At 37.8% G+C, this 21556-nt stretch overlaps 2 protein-coding genes across 12 annotated transcripts; one reads left to right on the plus strand and one right to left on the minus strand.

The window, feature by feature from the left end:
* Positions 1 to 1397: 1397 nt before the first annotated feature.
* Positions 1398 to 9639, minus strand: LOC121889942 (myelin-oligodendrocyte glycoprotein-like). Of its 2 annotated transcripts, XM_042402185.1 has the most exons (6): positions 9311 to 9639; positions 6589 to 6930; positions 6385 to 6420; positions 6088 to 6183; positions 2245 to 2265; positions 1398 to 2209 (listed from the first exon to the last, which is right to left on the minus strand). In XM_042402185.1, exons 1-4 carry the CDS (start codon positions 9378 to 9380, stop codon positions 6098 to 6100), a joined length of 534 nt encoding a protein of 177 aa, XP_042258119.1. In that variant the 5' UTR covers positions 9381 to 9639; the 3' UTR covers positions 1398 to 2209; positions 2245 to 2265; positions 6088 to 6097. The 2 variants fall into 2 exon arrangements, with proteins under 2 accessions (XP_042258119.1, XP_042258118.1); XM_042402184.1 differs by having other exon boundaries at positions 1398 to 2265.
* LOC121889939 lies at positions 8662 to 21531 on the plus strand. Of its 10 annotated transcripts, none has more exons than XM_042402176.1 (6): positions 8662 to 8833; positions 12716 to 12830; positions 15767 to 16033; positions 16427 to 16687; positions 18008 to 18127; positions 20052 to 21531. In XM_042402176.1, exons 1-6 carry the CDS (start codon positions 8798 to 8800, stop codon positions 20078 to 20080), a joined length of 828 nt encoding a protein of 275 aa, XP_042258110.1. In that variant the 5' UTR covers positions 8662 to 8797; the 3' UTR covers positions 20081 to 21531. The 10 variants fall into 10 exon arrangements, with proteins under 10 accessions (XP_042258110.1, XP_042258111.1, XP_042258112.1 ...); XM_042402177.1 differs by having other exon boundaries at positions 12719 to 12830; XM_042402178.1 differs by having other exon boundaries at positions 8818 to 8833; positions 12699 to 12830.
* Positions 21532 to 21556: the final 25 nt, after the last annotated feature.

The following is a 21556-nucleotide window of genomic DNA, read 5'->3' on the forward strand; positions in this document are numbered from 1 at the left end:
GTAGCTTTTTAAAATAAGCAAGTGAAGCAAAAACAAGACTTCTTTAACATGTCAGAATTAACATGTTTTCAATATGAAAATGCTTAACCTGTCGCAGTAAGCTTAACAAGCAGCTAATTGTCTTGGCACCGCCCATATATGACTTGTAAGTGAAACCGTTTGGGTGGACTATGGTGCTCATGCTAACTATTTAGTTCTTCTGCAGATGTGAGGAAGGGTTTTCCCTTTGAAAGACCTACCTGAGAGTATAGAAATTTAAAATAGTCTCTTAACACTTAAATGGATTCAGGTTCTGGTATCCAAACCTGAAACCTTCCTTTTATGTAGATTAATATACATGAAGAAGACAAAGCACCTTATTACTGTAATATAAATTATTGTTATTGTACATTTCTATGTATATTCTGTATTTTCTAATAATCTGTTAAGTGCATAATCTTTATTTCAAAAATGTGTGCACATTTTTTACATGACAATATTTAGGATTATGTCAATGAAACGTTTGTATGTTTTTAAAGCTGTCCTTTTGTATATCCTCTACACTCTAAGAAAATAAAAAACTTTTATTTTAATTTCAGCTCCCTTACTTCATACAATGCCAGACTGAAACTTTTGATTGAGTTTTTAAATTCATCAGCATTAAGCTTTTTAACACTTAACTGATTTATCAAAACCTTCAAGGTTTGAAGTAAATTCTAAATTAAAACTACAAAAGCATCTGATTGCCATTTCTTGATGTAGATATATTTAATTCTTTCCTTCTGTTTCACCACATTATATCCTCAACTTTCATTTGTCAATTTGTAATTTGTTCTAGTAGTCAACATCTTTTGTAAAATACTCACTTTTAATTACCCTTTCTATGAAATATGCTATACCAATAAATAGTCTTGCCTTTAAAAAAAAAAAAAAACCCAACTTTATTTTCAAGCAGATAAACTCAAACATTCACCTGCCAGTCATGCAGTCCATATAAAAGCACCGTAGTGTCTATACAATAGTGATGTAGGTGAAGTTAATATCATACAGGGTGTCAAACCAGATAAGCTGTGGATGGTTCTTACACCTTCACTCTTTAATGTCTTAACCTTTCTAGAGTGAGGTAGTTCACTAAATGTCTAATCATTACATTCATCTGGTGGATGCTTTTGTCCAAAATTACTCAACCCTTAGAAGAAAAAGAGATGGATTTGATCAAAAATAGTATATATTTTTTAAAAAAACTCAATGGTTTCTTATGCGTCCTTCTGGTTGAATATTTTTAATGAAAAGCCAACAACCAAATGTCTTCACATACTGATGTAACTGCATATGATTGATCTAAATGCATATAATGCCATGCAGCCCTTGACGAAGAGGTTAAATTTAATTAGACTTGGGAAGGCACAAGTGAGGAATGAAACATCATCCCATTTTTTATTTATAAATATACAATGCAATGATAAAGATACAAAGCTTTTTATGATCATTAAACCCACAGGGGGTTAAGGTTAGCCCTAACCCACTGCTAACCCTAACCCTAGCAAAATGACTCAGACTGAAAGTTGTGATGAGTCAATGACGGAGGAAATGTTGGGCTCTTTGATCACAAGGGGAAAGTCAGGTACAAATATGAATATATAAATCAATTCGATATAAAGTCCAGTTCATGTTAAAAAAAAAAAAACAACAATCTTGTATCTTATAAAGGAGACACACTGCAACAGCTTTCAGTCACATAAGTACACTTCAGTAAAAAAACAAAAACAAAAAAAAGAAATTATTAAATGAGAGAAATATTAAAATGAGAACTGTTTACAATTCTGATAATCTCAATCAAAAATCTGCATCTCTAGGAAGAAAAAAAATGCAACCAATTGTCTGTACCGATTTTATAAACCAGTATATTTGGTCGAAACAAAAAAAAAATTCTATATCACATTGCAGGAAACATTTGGAAGAAGAGTGCCATAAGTGTCAGTGTTTTCTGCAGTGCTGGAGCTTATCATCTTTTTTGACTGGAGTGTTTTATAAATACATTTATATACAATTAGCAACAACAAAACATAACATTCCTCAGCATTTTCACACACATCACATGCAACACACCTGGAGGAGGATCACCTGATAAAAAGCTTCGGATGGAACGGAAACCTTTTTTTTTTCTCTCTCTCTTCAGAGAAAAAACAGAGGCTGGAATCAAGTACTGGCAGTGTTTTTCAAGTAGTCCCTTAGCTTTGTTCCTGTGATTCTCCCCAGTGTTACTTCCACTCTTGACCGCATCAGCTACACAACAAAATAGATCATTTGTTAGTATCTGCCATAACAATTCATTAAAACCACTTGGTTAAAAGCACTTTGTGATAACGTGGCAGGACAGTGCAATCAACGGCAGTTTTGAATAAATGGCAGGTTTTGACACAATCCTCTGCAGCAAATATCCATAAGAAGTTAGAAATCGTGTAAAGTAAGGATTCAAAGATGATGCAGCTTCTTTTGTGCAGGTGATGTTCTATCTAACACTAAATTAATTTTTCCCTGTAATAGCACAAAGCTAGCTGTTCAGATAAATTACCCTTGTAGTTTAAATAGTGCCTGGACAAAGCACTTAGCCTAACGTGACAAGAAATAGATCACTAGACAGAATTATCACTCCTTGTGGTCTGCAGAGACTTTGTTTCAGCAAATATTTTAATATTTTTTGCGTGTAAGAGTGAAATAAGTAGTACTATACATGAACAACTGAACCATAGCTGACACCTTACACATAAGGATAAGTCAACAAGTCCTCTAAATAAGACGAAATGGGTCAATTTGACCATGTGACTCCAGAACGACCCATAGCATTGTTTTCTAACCTGACGCCCCTATTGGCAGTAATCAGCAGTCAATATTATTTGTCTGTGCTTTCCAAAACAAATCACTGCTAAAAAAATAATGATGTTTCATGATGTGACATCGCCGTGGTCAAGCTACGATGCTGAATGCCTATCTCGACGCAGTTGATGGACACGGCGGTTATGCTCAGTGTCCCTATGCGGCTTTTTGTCACCCCTCTTTGGACTGTTGTGAGGGTTATCTTTTGAGGTAGCAGACCTGTATGACACTTCAATGCTTGGGTAGGCAGGCTCAGTTGTTTGCCCTCCTGCTTTGGACTTGACAATAGTTTCCTAAGCCACCTGTGTCATCTTTCTTATCTCATGCAGTGAGGGGTTACCTTGGTGCGTCATAAGTACAATGTGAGTGCGTACACATGGATGAAGGTTCTGCAAGAATAAGGACTTGAAAGTGGGGTTTTCTTCTAAGCCTGGTGCATTCTTGCCCTGGAAGTACGCATGCCTCAAACGTTGGTAATAATCCCTGGGAGGCTCACGACGGGAATGTTTAATTTGGAGGGCTGTAACCATTGATATGGTCTCATCAGCAGCAAAAGAGAATTCTTCTACTAGTGCTTGACGGAGCTCTTGGTAGTCATTTCTGACTCTGGAAGGTTGTGATTGTATAAACTTGTGTATAACTTTAGAGCTGGTTTTCCACACAAGTTTAACTTTCTCACTTTGGGTTGCATGGGGCAAGTCAACTAGATTGTATTCTAGTTCCTTAAAGTAATCTTCAATGTGATGATTACAGTTGTCTGGGTCAAAATGATCAATGTCCTTAGCTATAAGCTCAAGCACTTTAAGGCGGGGACACTGTGGGGTCATTTCTGGCGCAGACAAGACTAAACTAGCACTACCATGGACATCTGCATCACATACTACAGTTCTCTCTGGTTGAAGGGCAGGGGCTGAACAACTATTATCACTTTCCTGATAGTGCAGAGGAGAGGCTGAACAGTTCTGGGATGTTCTAGTCCCCCCTTCGGATGGATGAGCACAGATGAATGTGTCATGTATCAGTGGCTGAGAAAAACACTGGGCAGAATATCTTCTAGAGGATAAACTACATGTCTCCTCAGTGTCTGTTTCAGAAAGATGGGGAGTCAGGTAGCTGTTAGCTCTGTCTCTCAGTGGAGGTTGAGAAGCTGACTTCATTCCCAAGAACTTAGGGTTGATTGGGAATTGTTCCAATCTTCTGAGTGGAGAGGGCGTTAACCTTTCATGATGGGAGGAGTGTGAATCGGAGTAACCGGAATCACACTGGCTGAATGCCTGTAGTGGGGCAGGACGTTCTGACCTAAGCCTTAACACTTCCACCTTGTGTGAGCAGAGGTCTAACTCTGCTGAGTGCAGGTCTTCTAGATAGCGCATGGCTTTCTTATTGGCCGTCTGAACCTCGTGGAGGAGGCAAGCATTTTGCGCTCTAAGGAAATCTACCTCCTTTTCTAGGGCTGCTTTGCTCTGACAGGCAAGGCTGGTTTGCCTGTGGAAGTTCAGAAGCAGGCATAACAATGGATCTTTGGATGCGGTCTGTGCATCATTCCTGTCCTTGAGTAGCGAGTCTATTTCTTTCCTGCACTCACTAAAATTCAATCTGCTGATGAATTCTGGGTAGCCAGGTTATAGGCTCTGTGCTAGGGACTAAATAAACTGCTCTACACAGGGTTCTCCATTATAGTCTCTGGAACGGAGGGTTAGATTAAGTTGATTGGTACAACAAAACAATGTGGTTGGCTATGGTGTTGCGTGGCAGACACTGAAGTGTAGTTTGGGCAGTACACTAGCCTAACCAAACACTGAGGTGGCCTACACTATGGGGAGTAGCTTCCTGTGGAGAAGGGGTAGCTACATCACTGTCTAATGGCTCTAGTGGGCACAACAGATTTCAACATGCACTAACTGGGATGCAGGGCAGTAACAGCTAGAGGATAACTTTTAGATTTCACAGGGCTGGTAGCACGCTGTGGCTCTATCTCACAGGCTCTATTTCTTACTCAGGCTGGAATGCATGGCAGTAACAGCCAGGTACGAGCTCTCTATGTGTCACAGGGCCGGTGTCACACTGTGTTTTAATTCACAAGAGGAGCACTAATTCTGACAGCTTGACTAAATGGCATTGAATATGTGCTATTCAAATGCTGAATTGAAATTCTTACAATTTCTACAGAGTAGGTTCAACCTGAATGGCGAGCAGCAACAGCAAGCTCTTAATGTAACACTGAGGGCTTAAAGCGGTAGTTACCAATAACTCAAGATTTGGGTTATTAATTGCCTTAGCTAAATTTGATTTGAAAAATCAAATCTCACCACACTTAACTTGTTTGTAAGTACAGATAGATATCTACTCCTGTGGCAAACTAGTTGTGTTAAATATAAAGACTTTTGGATAGTCTAAAGTTTTAGATTCCAGAATTTTGGTACTGGTCAAAATTATGCTGAAATTAATATTGTACAATTATGAATAATTGCCAACAATACTCTGCCTCATGCGGGGCGCCCTTTTGTTGGGCCTTGGCTACAAGTTTGGCTATCAGCAATAATTAACGATTATCAAAGATAATACCATTAACAATTATCAAAGAAATAATAATGTAGAATTGTCTTTGGTGCTATGCTGATCCTTCTCCCCCTTCCCGAATCGTCAAAAAAGTTTAAAAAGGACTAACGAACTCAGCAAGCATACTTCGACTCACGTACACAAGCTCACCTCCATACGCACAGTCAGTATCAGGAGCAATAAGGCAGAGAGGTTCCGTTTTGTTTTGGGGGAAAAAAAACAAAAAATCAATAAAATTATTAATAAGAATTAATAATAACGGGGCACCACCCTGGACTCAGGGAAAAAGATAGCCAATTCAGTCTCAAAGTGTACTAATCTATGAATTTGGGACTTTGATTAATAATTAATTTAATAACTATAATCAAAATCACCATATCAGTAGTTAGTTATGGTTTAAGGATTTGGAGTTCTTTACAGAGCAGAGGTTGGCAAAACTCATTCTTGTGCAACATTAAAACAGACAACAGGTATATCCAAAAGCATTTATTTAACAAAGGGTAAAAGCAAAACACACAATACTAATCTAGCTAAGTGTACCTATATACAAGTGTGAGTGTGTGTGTATGTGTGTGTGTGTGTAGGGAAGACAATAGCAAGATGGCTGCAGTCACCTGATGACTGAGCCACTTCAAATTCAAATTTATGATGAGGAAAAAGGATGAGACTTACCAGTATTCAATTAATTCACGGCCATATAAAGGAAGATGATAAATTGGACACTCAGCATTCCAAGTTCGACGCCAACATGGACTCCAACACCTGGAGCTGAAAGAGTGTAAAAAGAAGTCAAGATTTGTGCTTTACTGCAGGCTTGCAACTTACCCTACTTTTGTCTGTAGTCTATATTTATAATAGTTAGTTTCCCCAGAGAAGAAGTCAACATATTTACTTACTGGAAATATACTGGTTTAAACTGATTTTTAATGTAATAATCTCTCAAGAAAAGATTTCAAGATATTTACTTACTGGAGTCGACTATTGGCTTTGGCTCATCTTTGTCCTCTGTTGAAAAATGAAAAAGAATTGTTAAAATACTCCATTTGGACTCAAAAACGTTTTTTTTATATATATATATAAGCATGTGTGTTGGACAGACATTTAGTGTTAAGACATCCATAAATGTGACACAAACTATACATATCTGATCAAGTATTATATCAACTGACTCACTGACAATGAGGGAAACGTGTCCTCTTCTCGTACTACTCTTCAGCTTGGGGATGAAACAGGTATAATCTCCTCCATCTCCCTTATTTACTCTGGAGATCTGAATGGAAAGGTTTCCATTTCTCATCTCCTCATGGAAGAGAGATGTCCTCCCTTTGAAGTCATTGTGCTGAAGAGTGAGATCATCCTTCCTATTCCGGTAAACGTGCACCAAGGTTGTTCCAAGACTCCACTCCACGGTCAGATTTGTCACATCGACTGGGGACTCCAAGTGGCACGGCAGGATGACTTCCTGACCGACTAATACTTCAATCTCTTCATTGGAGCCAATCACCCTGTAGTCTCCTGAGAAAACATTAACAACAGCAGCACAGAACACGTTAAAGTGTATGTATCAATCACATTTCCATGTCTATATTTATATTCTGGGGCTCTATTGGAATATATTTGCATGGTTTACAATTCAAAAAATTTATTACTTATTGGTCTTATGTAGCATTTTTTTTGTTGGTACCATCTGAACATGGTAGTGACATGAAATGGCGTTTTGTTGCTATTTCTGCTCACTTACAATGCTTCTACCTCTTCCATATTACACAGTCTCATTATCTGTCATTTATATACAGTTATAATGTTGGATATCTATTTTAAACATGGTCAAAGTAGCAAAACCTGATGTTAACATGTGTTTAAGACAGATTTGAAAATGTTTGATGCTATCCTTTAATCAAGGAGTATTTCACTCTATGGTAGAACCTCAAAGTTGTTCATTTTATTTGCTTATTGGTTACATGTTTCAATTCATGCCTCTGTTTGAAACTGGCTGAACAATGTCCTCTACAGGCGCTATGCCGCTTTTAATGTGGACCGGAAAATCCCCCAAAAATCCCAACTCAGAAAATTGCTGAGTAAACCAGAGATGATTCTTCTGCTTTGAGTTACAGCTGTAATTTAGACTGCTGAGTCAGGATATCACTTGGACAGTATGGTTTCAATGATCCCTTAAACTGTCTTTTCCAGGAATCAGTGGGAGATCCCACTCATGTAAAAAAACAAAAAGTGCACAAAACGGTTTGTTCTGTGGAGAATTTAAATGAATAACTTTCAGATCCCCAGTTGCTGCATGTTATGCAAAATGAGGTACCAGTTCAGATCTGAGAATAAGACCTCTAGATGGGGTTTCTACTGGGATACAGTATAATACATTTGTTAAAAAAAAAAAAAAAGAGGGAGAAGGTGATCACTTAGAAAGGGATGCCTAGTTAATCTAAATGTCTGACGATGATTTTGGCATACATGCTTTGAATAGGCTTCTTGCTGGGACCACTATTTGCCTCTCTTAAAAAGTACAATTTTGAAGTACTTGTACTTTACTTGAGTATTTTTATGTGATGCTACCTTATACTTCCACTCCACTACATTTCAGAGGGAAATATTGTACTTTCTTCTCCACTACATTTATTTGACAGCTTTAGTTACTTTTCAGATGAAGATTTGACACAGTGGATAATAGAGAGTCCATATTTCTGTGTAAATTGTTCCTCAGGGTGCTTCCCCAGTGGATGTTTTCAGTAGTGACTAGAGGAGGTACTTTACTTGAGTATTTACATGTGATGCTACTTTATACTTCCACTCCACCACATTTATTTGACAGCTTTAGTTACTTTTCAGATGAAGATTTGACACAATGGATAATATAACAAGCTTTTAAAATACAACACATTGTTAAAGATGAAACCAGTGGTTTCCAACCTTTCTGGCTTTTGACATCTTACAAAAAGCAGTGTGTAGTCGGGGTCATATTTCAGATGTCTATGAGTTGTTAACAGCTCCACCAAATAGTGATTTTTCCCTCTAATCTTCTCACATGCTTTCATTTCAATAAATGTTCAAATGATCCAATATTTCACTAAAAATCAAAGATTTGTGTATCCGAACTTTGTTTTATCTTCTTTCAAGCTGATAATACTTTTGTACTTTTACTTAAGTAAGATTTTTAATGTAGTGCTTTTACTTAGAGGTGCAATATGTAAGAATTATGTGAGAAATAATAAAATGAGACCTTCTCTGACTTTCTCAGTTGCCTGTAACAGTCTGTGGACTGATTTCTATGTAAAGGACTCGGGATGGTTCTGATGGGAAAATCCAAGGGAGTGCCTCGCCTCTCTCCAGTCCCTCTACAGCGCCGACAGGGTGCAACACCAGTTTAGAAATGGAGTCCGACCTTGACTTTCTTCCTATTGGACAGGTAAGCTAACATTGCTGCAAAACGTGTGAAATATAGTGTGATATTGTAATTTTAGCTGGCTAATGTTAGCGCCGCTGCTCACTCAACAGGATGCTGACTGCAGCTCATTTAACGGGCACCGATGTCATTAATAAGAAGGAATTTCAGATTCTGACACATTGCATATTTAAGTTAACGATCTGATATTTCCTCCTGGTTAAATAAAAGATGATCGTTGCTCTCGATGGAGCTCATTTGACTGCAACCACTGATATTAAGTAGTAGCCGATATGATACGTATAAAGTTCTCATATTACACCATTACAATCTAAAGCATACCAATCAAAAAGGGCAAAAAAAAAGCACACCAACACTTGGTGACACATATACATACAAATGGCTACACGTTAAAGCAAGAAATAGCGACATCCCTAATTTAAGGAGTGAATAATACCAACTAGTCATGACAAATCTCTGTTAAAATTAAAATGAAGGTACCTTGGCAATCCACCGCAGCCACGATGAGGAAAACCACTACTGTTCCCAAAATGATGATAACGTCTCTCATTGTTGAAGACAGTAAGGGTGTCAAGGGTCCACACAGACACACTGACAGAAGTCTTTCTGTTTAAGTAACTGGAGGGAGGGGAGGGTACAGATTACGTGTACAGGGACTATCCCTCTCTGCATTGCAGTTAATTCTGATATAATCTGATCATTGGTGAAATAACTATTCACATCCTTTACTTGAGTAAAAGTAGAATGTATATGTAGTCTAAAAATAAGGAGACAATAAGTACAATCAGCAATTTGTAGTTAAAGTATCAAAGGTAAGTACTCATTATGCAAACTGGCTTATTTTAGAGTGTTCTATTATTATGGTATATTATATTGTTTGTTTTTATCACCAACAAATACATGTAACAGCATTTTAATGCTGTAGTGCATCAATGGGGAGCCAATTTTAGATACTTTGGGTAGATGAATAGTAATAGTACTGCATTATATTATATGTGTATCATACATTTTTTTCTGAATGAGACAATTTAAACAACAGTTAGAAAATTGTTTTAATGTAAAATTATAATCTGGAAAGTTGGGCACCCTGGTGGCCTAATGGTTAAGGCACATATCACATAACTGCAACATCTACCAATATGTTATGTTATATGATATTGTAGGAGTCATTTATGTTGATTGTTGGCATGTCATTTGTTTAGTTATAACTTGCAGTATTATTTTGGACACTGGGTGGCGGTCATTAGATGCACAGGGTTGTATATCTAGAGGCATAGGTGACAGGAAACGGGTGGCACAGGCAGGTGGAGCATATACAGTTCTTACCAGATCGGTAACAGACGCACACTACAGCTGGCAGGACAGAAACCCGGTATGTTCATGACATGTACAAAGACTTCAATAAAACAACAAACTAAACGACAGCCAACAGACTGGAAAATCTGTTTTTGAATCTGCGTAAGATCACTCCTAACCTAACCTACCTATGTATTAATGGCAAACTGGAAAAACAGGGAAAGAAAGGACATTGAAAAATGAAAATTGCCATTACAGATATACTGACTGGTTGATGCTTTCATTGATTTTCTGATTTTGTATCTCAGTTCATTTCACTGTTGAAAGGTTGTTTTTAAAAAAAAAACAAAAAAAGAAAAACAGTTCACACCACCAGAGAGCAATCAGAGCACATTTTCAGAAGAGGGGTTGAGTTTCCTTGAATTGAATTGTCCGACATATTATCAGATGGTAACTCTGTCATTTAGCTCATGATGTCATCTCATCTTGTTACAGACCTAAAAGGATCTTCATATTTGCATAAAACTGAAACTGAAAATGAACAGTACCTCTTTTAACACTTTCGACTCACTTTGGAAGCAAGTTATCATCACAGATAACACATCAAGTTGCTCTCACTTTAAATGTTTGATTTCATATCTATTTTTCTGTTGTAATATAGTTCTTCTGTGTCTAATATGTTCTGTTCACCTCTGTATATGGTTAAGATGTTGTTACAGTTTCTGTACAAAGGTTGTGCACATCCTGATTTGTGCCCATTTCTCTTATTTCACTTTCACATGCTCTGTTGTCTTTGAGTAAGAATAATGTTCTGCAGAAGCATTCACTAATAAATGTAATTTAAAAGTGTTAAATATATAGTTGAGGCCCTTCGGTTCAAATTCTGCAAAAAAACAGTTCACACCACCAGAGAGCAGGAGAGCACATTTTCAGAAGAGGGGTCGAATTTCCTTGAGTTGAATTGTCCGACATATTATCAGATGGTAACTCTGTCATTTAGCTCATGATGTCATCTCATCTTGTTACAGACCTAAAAGGATCTTCATATTTGCATAAAACTGAAACTGAAAATGAACAGTACCTCTTTTAACACTTTCGACTCACTTTGGAAGCAAGTTATCATCACAGATAACACATCAAGTTGCTCTCACTTTAAATGTTTAATTTTATATCTATTTTTCTGTTGTAATATAATTCTTCTGTGTCTAATATGTTCTGTTCACCTCTGTATATGGTTAAGATGTTATTACAGTTTCTGTACAAAAGTTGTGCACATCCTGATTTGTGCCCATTTCTCTTATTTCACTTTCACATGCTCGGTTGTCTTTTAGTAAGAATAATGTTCTGCAGAAGCATTCACTAATAAATGTAATTTAAAAGTGTTAAATATATAGTTGAGGCCCTTCTGTTCAAATTCTGCAAACTCTTTGGGGCCGATTTCAGTAACAGTGAGGAGGCTATGATGTGTTTAACTGAGAAATTGTGAGCAATATAGCTGCGTTAAATACTATTTACTATTTATGCTTCTCAGAAAAAGACCCTCATACAATGGGGTATTGGATACTTTTACAACCTGCTGATACTTATTTTGATCAGCTGATAGCAGCAGCAATTGTCATGAAGTGAGTGGAGCAGGTGGATGAAGAAGACGGCAGGCAGGCAGGCAGGATCAAATGCAGAAATATTTATTTAAACTCTCAAAAGATACAGGAGACACTGAGAACAGGAACCAGGAACACTGACTAGACACTCAGGAGACACCGAGACACCGAGACACAGGAACAAGGAAGACTGACCAGAAACGCAGACGACTCGACCAAAACTGAACTGAGAACAGGATTAAATACACAGGGTCTGATTACAAACTGAACACAGCTGAGTGAAATACATGAGGCAATCAACAAATGCGACACAACACAAGGGCAGACTGGGAGCTGATAGACTGGGGAAGACACTAGGAGCAGGTTAAAGCTAACAAGGGCTCCGATCGAAAATGCAAGAAAGTCCCCCAAAGACAAAAAACATAAACAAGCTCAACCAAATGACCAGGCATAAGTGTAACATTGAAAACCCAAAAGAACAAAGACATAAAGAGTCCAAATACAACAGAAAGTCCAGGCAGGATGTGACAACAATAGACAGAAAGCAGCTCAACCCAAGAAAAATAATCACTATATTTAAAATTATATTTAAAATTTGACTTGCAGGGAGCATTTTTATATACGCTACTCAAGTTTTGGAACGTTGACCATATTTAGCATAGATATCCCACATCATAACAGTATATAAATAACAGAAAAGCATAATATCTCAGACAAGCTTTAAAGATCCCTTCCAGACATATTAGAAGTCACATACAATAATCTGCTTTGACTAATATTTTGTGTGACGTGGTTTTTCCAAAACAAAAAATCCAGCATGGATGAATATGCAAATATTTTTAACTTCATAAGTTTAACTGCTGGATACAAGATGTCCTCCCATTTCACTGTAAATTGTGAGCCTATCTTTGACATTTAAAGCCACAGCCACCACTCATGTTAGGGGAAACAGCCCACATCACTTTTGTTAGGTTTTGTTTTGTATCAGCAGTTTCCTGTGAGTGTGTGCAGGATGTGGGCTGACTACATCGTACCTGACAAGAAGACGACGGATGGACAACATCAAGACAAGATGGAGATCCCCTTACTCTGCTTAATGCTCTGTGAGAACTTTTACTTACTAAAAAATTTTTTCCTCCTGCTCTGTTTTTCCTGCCTGAAGCCTTTAAGAAAACATCTTTGAAGTAGGCTATAGTTTTAATACGGTTGGAATTTAAAGAATAGGCTGAAATCAAATCCATCCACTACTCGGATGATTGCAGTGAGTGTTGACTGTTTAAATGTTAAGCTGATTATAAATAATTCATTGTCTGATTTTTATTAAACAATCAGACAAAGAAGTATTTATAATGTGCACATAATTTACACATAAATAAGCCAACTTTACTTGTAATTACGTCTCGTTTTGTGTCCTTTTCAATGCCAAAAATATAACTGACTGCAAAGAAATATACACATCTGTTAGGCAATCTTTCTTATTTACTTTATTCTTTCAATTTTTCTCTTATAATTTAGTTTTTTTCTGCATTGAATGTGTTCTGTTCACCTTTGTATGTGGTTAAGATATTGCTACAGCTTCTTTACAAAAGACAAGAAGCCTAGTGCACGTCCTGATTTGACAGTTATCTTACTTCACTTTCACTCTGTTGGTTTAGAGCATGAATGATCATGTTCTACAGAAGGATTCAAAAATACAAAGAAATTTTTTTTTTTAATATTTTAGTGCAATATATGCACTCTATGCATTGCCTGTTGGCATCTACATCCTATTGGACTCAAACTTAGCTTTATAACACTTAAGGCCTTTACACACTGGGGGCGACACGACATTGCGAAATAATCGTTTGCGAATAGTTCGCATCAAAACTATTCACACCAGCAGCGATACGAATTTGCGACAGAAAAACGAATTTGCGAAGGAATTTGCGACAGCTCATTCTGCTGGCAGTCAGCCTGGTGAAAGCGATTTTTTCGTGCGATTGATTCGCACGTCTGTATATTTTTTCGAACTGTTACGAGGCGAAAAAGCGACGTGATTTTTTTCGGACCCAGGTCGATTTTTCCCAGTTTTCACACAGCGAATAAAAGCATCAACCAACCACAAAGTGTAATCTGCACAGACAGCTGTTTCATGCGACGGGCCACTTGGGGTGTTGAGTATCCTGCTGTCTGTGTTTTGAACTTATTTACCGTATCTATATTGATTGATCAGCTCCAGGTCTGTCTGTGAGCACTGCAGGCAGACAGGTAGGTTCACTCGCTACAGTGGGCGGAGAAATAAAGCCAGTGTAACATATGCATCATCACCATGTATTTATAAATACAAACACTGTCGATTTCTTCCCGTGGAGCGGACATGCAAACTGTTTAGGTTCAGTAACTCCCTGCTGTCAGTCAGCCTGGTGAAGGCAGTTTATCCTCTCAGCTCCCCAGGAGCTGCAGCTGACAGGCGGCTACAGGCCTTTAAGGCCTTAAGGCCTTTACACACTGGACGCGATTTTTTCGTGCGATTAATTCGCACGTCAATATATTTTTTCGAACTGTTGTTTGTGTCATGAGGACTTTCACACAGAACGCGAATATTACGAGGCGCAAAAGCGACGTGATTTTTTTCGGACCCAGGTCGAAAAGCGTAATCTGCACAGACAGCTGTTTCTTGCGACGGCCCACGTGGGGTGTTGAGTATCCTGCTGTATATGTTTTGAACTTATTTACCGTATCTATATTGATTGATCAGCTCCAGGTCTGTCTGTGAGCACTGCAGGCAGACAGGTAGGTTCACTCGCTACAGTGGGCGGAGAAATAAAGCCAATGAATCGATACATTGATGTATCATGTATCATATGCATCATCACCATGTATTTATAAATACAAACACTGTGGATTTCTTCCCGTAGAGCGGACATGTAAACTGTTTTGGTTCAGTAACTCCCTGCTGTCAGTCAGCCTGGTGAAGGCAGTTTGTCCTCTCAGCTCCCCAGGAGCTGCAGCTGACAGGCGGCTACTTCTGTGGACATGAGACGCTGAATGCAGGTCAGAGATCATCATCATCACTGGAGGATGATCTCAACATCCTCCAGTGACGACAAAAGAAGAGGAGAGCGTTATATCCGCTCAGTCCACAACGGCTCCGACCTGCGTTCAGCGTCTCTGTCCACAGAAGCAGCCGCTGGACAAACTGCTTTCACCAGGCTGACTGACAGCAGAATGCAGCAGCTGTCGCAAATTCCTTCGCAAATTCGTTTATTTGTGTTTCTGTCGCAACTTCGTATCGCTGCCGGTGTGAATAGTTTTGATGTTAACTATTCGCAGGAGATTATTTCGCAATTTCGTGTCGTTTATTCGCGTCGCCCCCAGTGTGTAAAGGCATTTACTTCGATCAGCTGATTTTTAAACACTGGGAACAGTATGTGTGACAAAATCATCTAACCTCAAAGGTCCAGCTTATTGGAGCTTTCACTTACATTTTACTTTGTTATCACATGACCAAAGTGCCACACTTGGGTCACTTTATGAGACCTGAACCAGCTCGATTTACCGATGAAAACAGTGAACGCTCAGATAAGCAAGTAATTGTCATCACACATAATTAAGTTTAAAAATAAAACCTCGGGAAAGGAGTGTTAGTTACATATGTGAAGTAAGATCATCAGCTGAACTAATGCCAACAACAATGACAGAAACTTCCATGTACAGTACACACAAAGCTTGTGGGCAAGTACAGTATGAACAATGCTCACATGGCCATTGCTTATCTAATTTTTCGTATTGATAAAAAGTATATATCAAAAAGTATATGAATGCTCATGAAACTTGCAACTTACCAACAGTCCAACAGCAGCGGTTTTGCTTGTGGCTGACTTTTAGAACGAGAAAAAGCACATTTTTAGACAACCACAAAGTAAAGTTAATCACATATTTGCCTCAGAGGGCTTTACAATCCGCACAACATGCAACACCCTTTACCCTAAGATCACGTCTCAATCTGATGGTTTTACATTCCTTCTGTTATTCTTAATTGTCCTGTTTGAACCCACAGCAGCCACAGTGAACGTCCTTCCCAACAGATCTCAGTTCTTTTGGTACGAATCCATCTCTCTGAACTGTGCAGTTCCGGCAAACTCTGACAACTGGACACTGAAGAGAAACACCTCCTCTCAGACTTCTGATTCATGCAACTCTGGCTGGGGAGTGTCACGGGATTCATCCTGCATCATTGAAGATGCCTACCCATCGGACACCGGAGTTTACTGGTGTGAGTCTAAGGGCGGGAAGTGCAGCACCATTGTCAACATCACCGTGACAGGTAATACCAAATGTGCATGGAGTTTTTATGTATTTATTATTTTCATACTGACTTTATGTTCTGCTGGTTTGACAGAGACCAGAATGTCTTTAGTCACAGTCAAGTCAAATGTATTTATACAGCACATTTAAACACAACAGGTATTTACCAAAGTGCTTTACAGAGAAGGATGCAGTAGCAGATGAGGATGACAATTTATCAATCATAACAGATACAGATCTTTGTTGTATGATTTAAACCACTGTAACGCCTTACCTCGAATGCATACCAAATGCTTGAGATGGTCCAGGAGTACACAATGGTTGACCATATCAACGTAGTCACCTGAACAATCCAAAAGTCAGGATTAAAATACATCAAGTCTGAAGAATGACAGCATGGTTTGTTTTTCAGACGGCATTGTGATCTTGGAAAGCCCTGTACTTCCCGTAACAGAAGGAGATGAAGTGGCACTTCGCTGTTCCTACAGAGAAGCAGACAACAAAAAAGCTGTGTCCAATCTTCCTGCAAAGTTCTACAAAGATGGTGATTTCATTGGGACTCAGGATGCAGGAATGATGGTTTTTCCAGCAGTATCCATGTCTGACAGAGGCTTCTATAAGTGTGAAATCCCCATAAAAGGAGTGTCGCCGCAGAGCTGGATGGATGTTAGAGGTAACAGTGACGTTCTGCTCTCTCTGCATACAATATGCATGTATGGTATGTATGTAATATGCATATGTGTGTTTAATACAAGAAACATTTAGTTGAAGCCTCTGAATTTATAATCTGTGTGCACAGTTTTGTAATTCATACCCGAGAAGTTCTTACTTAATGCCACACAATATATAAATTATTAGTTAGTAAGTAAGTAAAGTTTATTTGTATAGCACCTTTCACAGATACAAAATCACAAAGGGCTTTACATTAATAAAAAATACCCAATTAAAGGCAATATTAAAATAGCAAATGCATACATGTTTAAAACTGGATACTGGACCAAAAATGGCACCCATTCAGTCCAGTAAGAATTTCTCAGCTGGCATATATGCCAAAAAAAGTTTCTAGCTTCCTGGTTTGCTCCCGTGTTGTGTGGCCCACTGAATATGCGCAGTAGTGTTTCCCCTGCTGGCCCCGCCCCTGAGTTAACATTGTGATGACGTCACTGATTTTTAAATAGCTTTTCTCGGCTTAAGGAAAGTTTTACAAATATAAAACCTCCATGGATCAAAAATTCATAATAGAAAGTCATAATTTACATTGTTTGCAGTTCGAGGTGTCCTGTCAACAGTTTTACAGACATCTCTTACAATGGTGGTCTATGGAGAAAATGCTCTTTGGTCCTCAGGGTGATTTTTTGCTGCAGTACCACCAGTGACCACTGGGAAAATTGGCTGCAAGAGCGGCGGTGCCCTATCCAGCATTTATAATACATCCATGCACTTAGTTCACTTATGCGTTGGGTCGGCTCTGAGAGTCGGACAACACCAAAGAGTAACGCTTGTACGTTTCTGATTACGTCCCATTGATGCACCCTGTTGAGAATATTCATATACAATAGCACTAAATTACATACATTTAAAAAATATTTATTCATTTTTTGCAGTTTTGTAAAAATCAACTTAAAGCTACATTCATTTTTCTTATATTGGTTCTGGGCAGGTAGCTTTTCCCTGAAAACAGCTGTGCTGCATCTGGAAACAAGGTTCATGAGAGCCGTGAGACTGAGCCAAAACAGTAAAGTTGTGGGTCATAAAACCAAAACAATTAGCTAAAAGACACTAAAATGAGGAGGGGAACGGCACAGTTGGTGTGGTAATTCTCTCTGGTTTTATCATTACAAGAGACTCTTTCTACATTACACAAAATTATTTGAGCCTTTCTTAATATAAGATATTGATTAGTGCAGCTTTAAAGTTTGTGTAATATTCAGATGAAAATATGTAACTGATGAGTTGACGAGTTTGAAAGTCTGATGTTGTTTCTTCCTCACAGTCCGACCTCCGTCTCCTCCAGTCATGTCGCTGCCCGGGCTGGTGTGTACCACCCTGCTGATCATCGTCTACATTGTGTTGCTCATAGTGTGTGTGAACGTACACCACCGCCAGGCTCAAGGTAGGAACATCTGGGAAATCATAGAAATGGAAGTAAATGTAACTTTAAACAAAACCTTAATCAAAAGTTGTCCTAACATCAACACCAAAAAACTGAGCAACAACTTAAGATTTGTGTAGCTGTGTATGATGCAAAAACATATGATTTTCATAGGATTTTTATGACCTGAATTATACTGTATGTTCCAACAATGTCTTATGCTTGAACCTAAGTCCTGCAGCATTTTTTTGTTTCCATACAGTAGTAGTTTTGTTGGAGTCAAAGAGAAAAAGTCCTTTAAGTCTCTGACAAAACAGGTTTAGAAAATGTGAGAAAACTTTGTAAGGTGCTGCTTGATGCATAAAAGAAGCATTTAATTAAAAACAACAACACACCAAATGTTTTATAAACTGTATATTTTATAGTGCAGCTGCTTGTGTCTGCCCATATGCTCAAAACATTGCTTGATAATGCTTTTTCAGCGTGTTTTGAAGAGTGTCTTGGGGACAAGGTGTCACAGCAAAAAATAACAGAAAAAAAGCTAAACATCCAGTGACAGTGACTGCTGTCATTTACCCTGAAGTCCCTACCTGAGCCTCAGAGTAGATGACAGTATGTCACTATGCCCAACAGGTGTGGTAAAGCCAGTCATGAGTCTTAATTCACCCAGAAGAATTCCCCTCACCCAAATGTCTGACTTGCCACCAACCAAACTCCATTAAACTTTCAGAGTACTTCTTTCACCTTGAACAAACTGTCCTCCCTCCATGATTGTTTAGCTGCTGCCAAAGAGTGGATGACCTGAAATTTTCTCCATCTAAACCCTGACAAAACTGAAGTTCTTTTAATTGGTCCTGAAATCTTTGTCACTTCTGCTACTCAGTTTATTGGCCCACTTCACCCAAACATTAAATCCACTGCTAAGAATCTTGGTATCATCTTTGACCAGTATATGACATTTGACCATCATGTTAATAAACTTGTCCAGTCCTGTTTTCTTCAGTTAAGAAATATTGCTAAAATAAGACCTATATTGCCCTCTACTGTTCTTGAACAATTACTCCACACATTCATTTTCTCCCAGTTAGACTACTGTTACTCCCTTTACACCTGCCTCAGTCAGTCTTCTCTAAAACGTTTACAGTTGATCCAAAATACAGCAGCTAGACTTCCTACCAGAACTAGCCATAGGTCCCACATTACCCCTGTTCTTGCATCTCTCCATTGGCTTCCTCATTCCACTACACGACCACTCCGATCCACAAATTTTGGCCTTCTATCTATCCCTCGCACAAACCGCAAATCAAAAGGTGACCGCGCATTTGCATTGCTAGCCCCAACTCTGTGGAACCATCTTCCACAATCTGTTAGATCTGCTGAATCCTTGGACCGTTTTAAACGCCGCCTCAAAACTCATTTATATCGTCAAGCCTTTCTATAGACCTCCCTTCTTGTTCCCCTGTCCTGTTTTATTTCATTCTGGTTGATTTCTCTCTGTGTGATGTTTGCTACTTTGTCTACATGGTTGTCTACTTTATTAATCTATCTGTGTCTGTGAAGCGCTTTGTAACTGTGTGTTTTAAAAAGTGCTATATAAATAAAAGCTTACTTACTTAAAAAGAATCACAAAATTTCCCATTTTATTCATTCATCTAGCTGTTCAACAAAATTTTAGTCTAAGTGGTCTAAATCGTAAAGGCTTCTCTATACTTCCTGCTAAATCCTTAAACTTTCTTGTCCAAATTGAGTAAAAAATCCCACCAAGTGTAATATTTGTGTACTAATTAATGTCAGTAACCTCCCTGCCAACAAATTCCCAAAAAATATTGCAGAGGACATGTCCGTGATGTCCTCAATGGAAGCGTTAAGGTCCTGCCAGCTTATCTGGATTTCAGTTCTAATGGAAATTATGATTATTAGACTCTCTGCTCTTCTATTTCTACAGCTCGAGCTGAAGCAAAGTGCTTCCGATGATCCTCCAGTGAAGTGACGAGTCCTGTTTCCTGCTGAGACTAAGAAGGAAAAGGAGCAACTACTGTATATATTATGACTTTGAAAATGCTTATATGCTAACCAATATTTCTGGAAATAATCAACCCAATAATTCACTAAAGGCAATATTGTAAATTTATTTATCTAATTTTTAAACTTTGTATCATCTTTTCTTTTGTAATTTCTTACCTGGTGCTGTTGATTGAAAAAACTGAGCAAAAATCAAACTTTCTGCATTTGTTTTTAAATGTTTTTTATGGAGAAGCTGAACATTTTGGAGCTGACACATACTTTAGATCAAATGTCGACGACCATACATTAGTGTCTCAAGTCACCAGTGGATATTTTTATATCATATGAAGACAACAAGAACCAAAACTCTAAACCAAAAAAAAAAAATCCTTCTCCATAATCTATAACCTATATTTAACATGTATGCTGAATCACAAAAAAAAAAAAGTTGAACAAAGAATCAGAGCTTCCACTATTTGTGGCATTTCAAACAACTCCAGGTCTTCTTCAGGCAAACACCCACAAGAGAGAAATGAGGCATATATATGTATATATATATATATATATATATGTGGTCAAATGACCCATGACATCACAATCATGTTCACAATTGTCAAGACACTATCATCATAAGAAAGAAGAAATAAAAACATGAATATGAAAAGTCATACAAATATGACGGAAGTTCTTTAAGTCACAAAAAATATAATAAAAATAGAAATATCAAACACTAATTTTATATAAAAGTAATAGTAATAGGATGGGTGCCATATGTTAACAAGACACTAAGGGGCAACAAGGGTAATTAAAAAACATACTGTATATAGTGTGTCCAATTTAGAATTTTTAGAATTAATATAAATATATATGTAAATAGACTAAGAGTAAATAAGACAGAAGAAAAAAATCTTTATATATATATACACTTGGACTAAGACTTTAATATTATTGTAGGTTATCCAATCATTCTGGCTATACTGTACATTTGTTTCTAGTGCCTCTAACACATATAGTCCTACTTCAAGTGTATATATATGTATTCTTTTTCTTCTGTCTTATTTCTTCAAGGATCTATATGCATACATGGCATGTGATATTCCTCTTAGTCTACTTATATTTATATTAATTCTTGGACACACAAAATGCTTTTAATGTCTTGTTGCCCCCTAGTGTCTGTTAACACATGGCACCCACTCTATTACTATTATGAAGTTAGTGTTTGATATTTCTATTTTCATTGCCCATATGATCATTGAAAGAGGTTCTCCTCGGTTTAATTATTCCTCCTGTTCATACTGGCTATTAAAAGATCCAATTCAAATGTGCTTTCAATGCAAGTGATGGACAAAATCCAGAGTGTGTCTACACAGTCATTTTGTGAAACTATGTATTTAAAAGTGGACTTTGGCACTAAAAAGACTGTAATGTTGAAAGATATCTACTTGA

Source organism: Thunnus maccoyii, chromosome 22 (assembly GCF_910596095.1).
Source record: "Thunnus maccoyii chromosome 22, fThuMac1.1, whole genome shotgun sequence".
Classification (NCBI taxonomy): Eukaryota; Metazoa; Chordata; class Actinopteri; order Scombriformes; family Scombridae; genus Thunnus; species Thunnus maccoyii.

Excerpts from the sequence above, each read along its gene's own strand:
- LOC121889942 (XM_042402185.1), bottom strand. The coding sequence starts at position 9,380 with ATGAGAGACGTTATCATCATTTTGGGAACAGTAGTGGTTTTCCTCATC. Across the intron at positions 6,931-9,310 it reads GGCTGCGGTGGATTGCCAAG|GAGACTACAGGGTGATTGGC; the intron begins GTACCTTCATTT and ends ATGTTTTCTCAG. Across the intron at positions 6,421-6,588 it reads ACACGTTTCCCTCATTGTCA|AGGACAAAGATGAGCCAAAG; the intron begins GTGAGTCAGTTG and ends ATTTTTCAACAG.
- LOC121889939 (XM_042402175.1), top strand. The coding sequence starts at position 12,545 with ATGGATGAATATGCAAATATTTTTAACTTCATAAGTTTAACTGCTGGA. Across the intron at positions 12,831-15,766 it reads CTTACTCTGCTTAATGCTCT|CAGCCACAGTGAACGTCCTT; the intron begins GTGAGAACTTTT and ends TTGAACCCACAG. Across the intron at positions 16,034-16,426 it reads TGTCAACATCACCGTGACAG|ACGGCATTGTGATCTTGGAA; the intron begins GTAATACCAAAT and ends TTTGTTTTTCAG.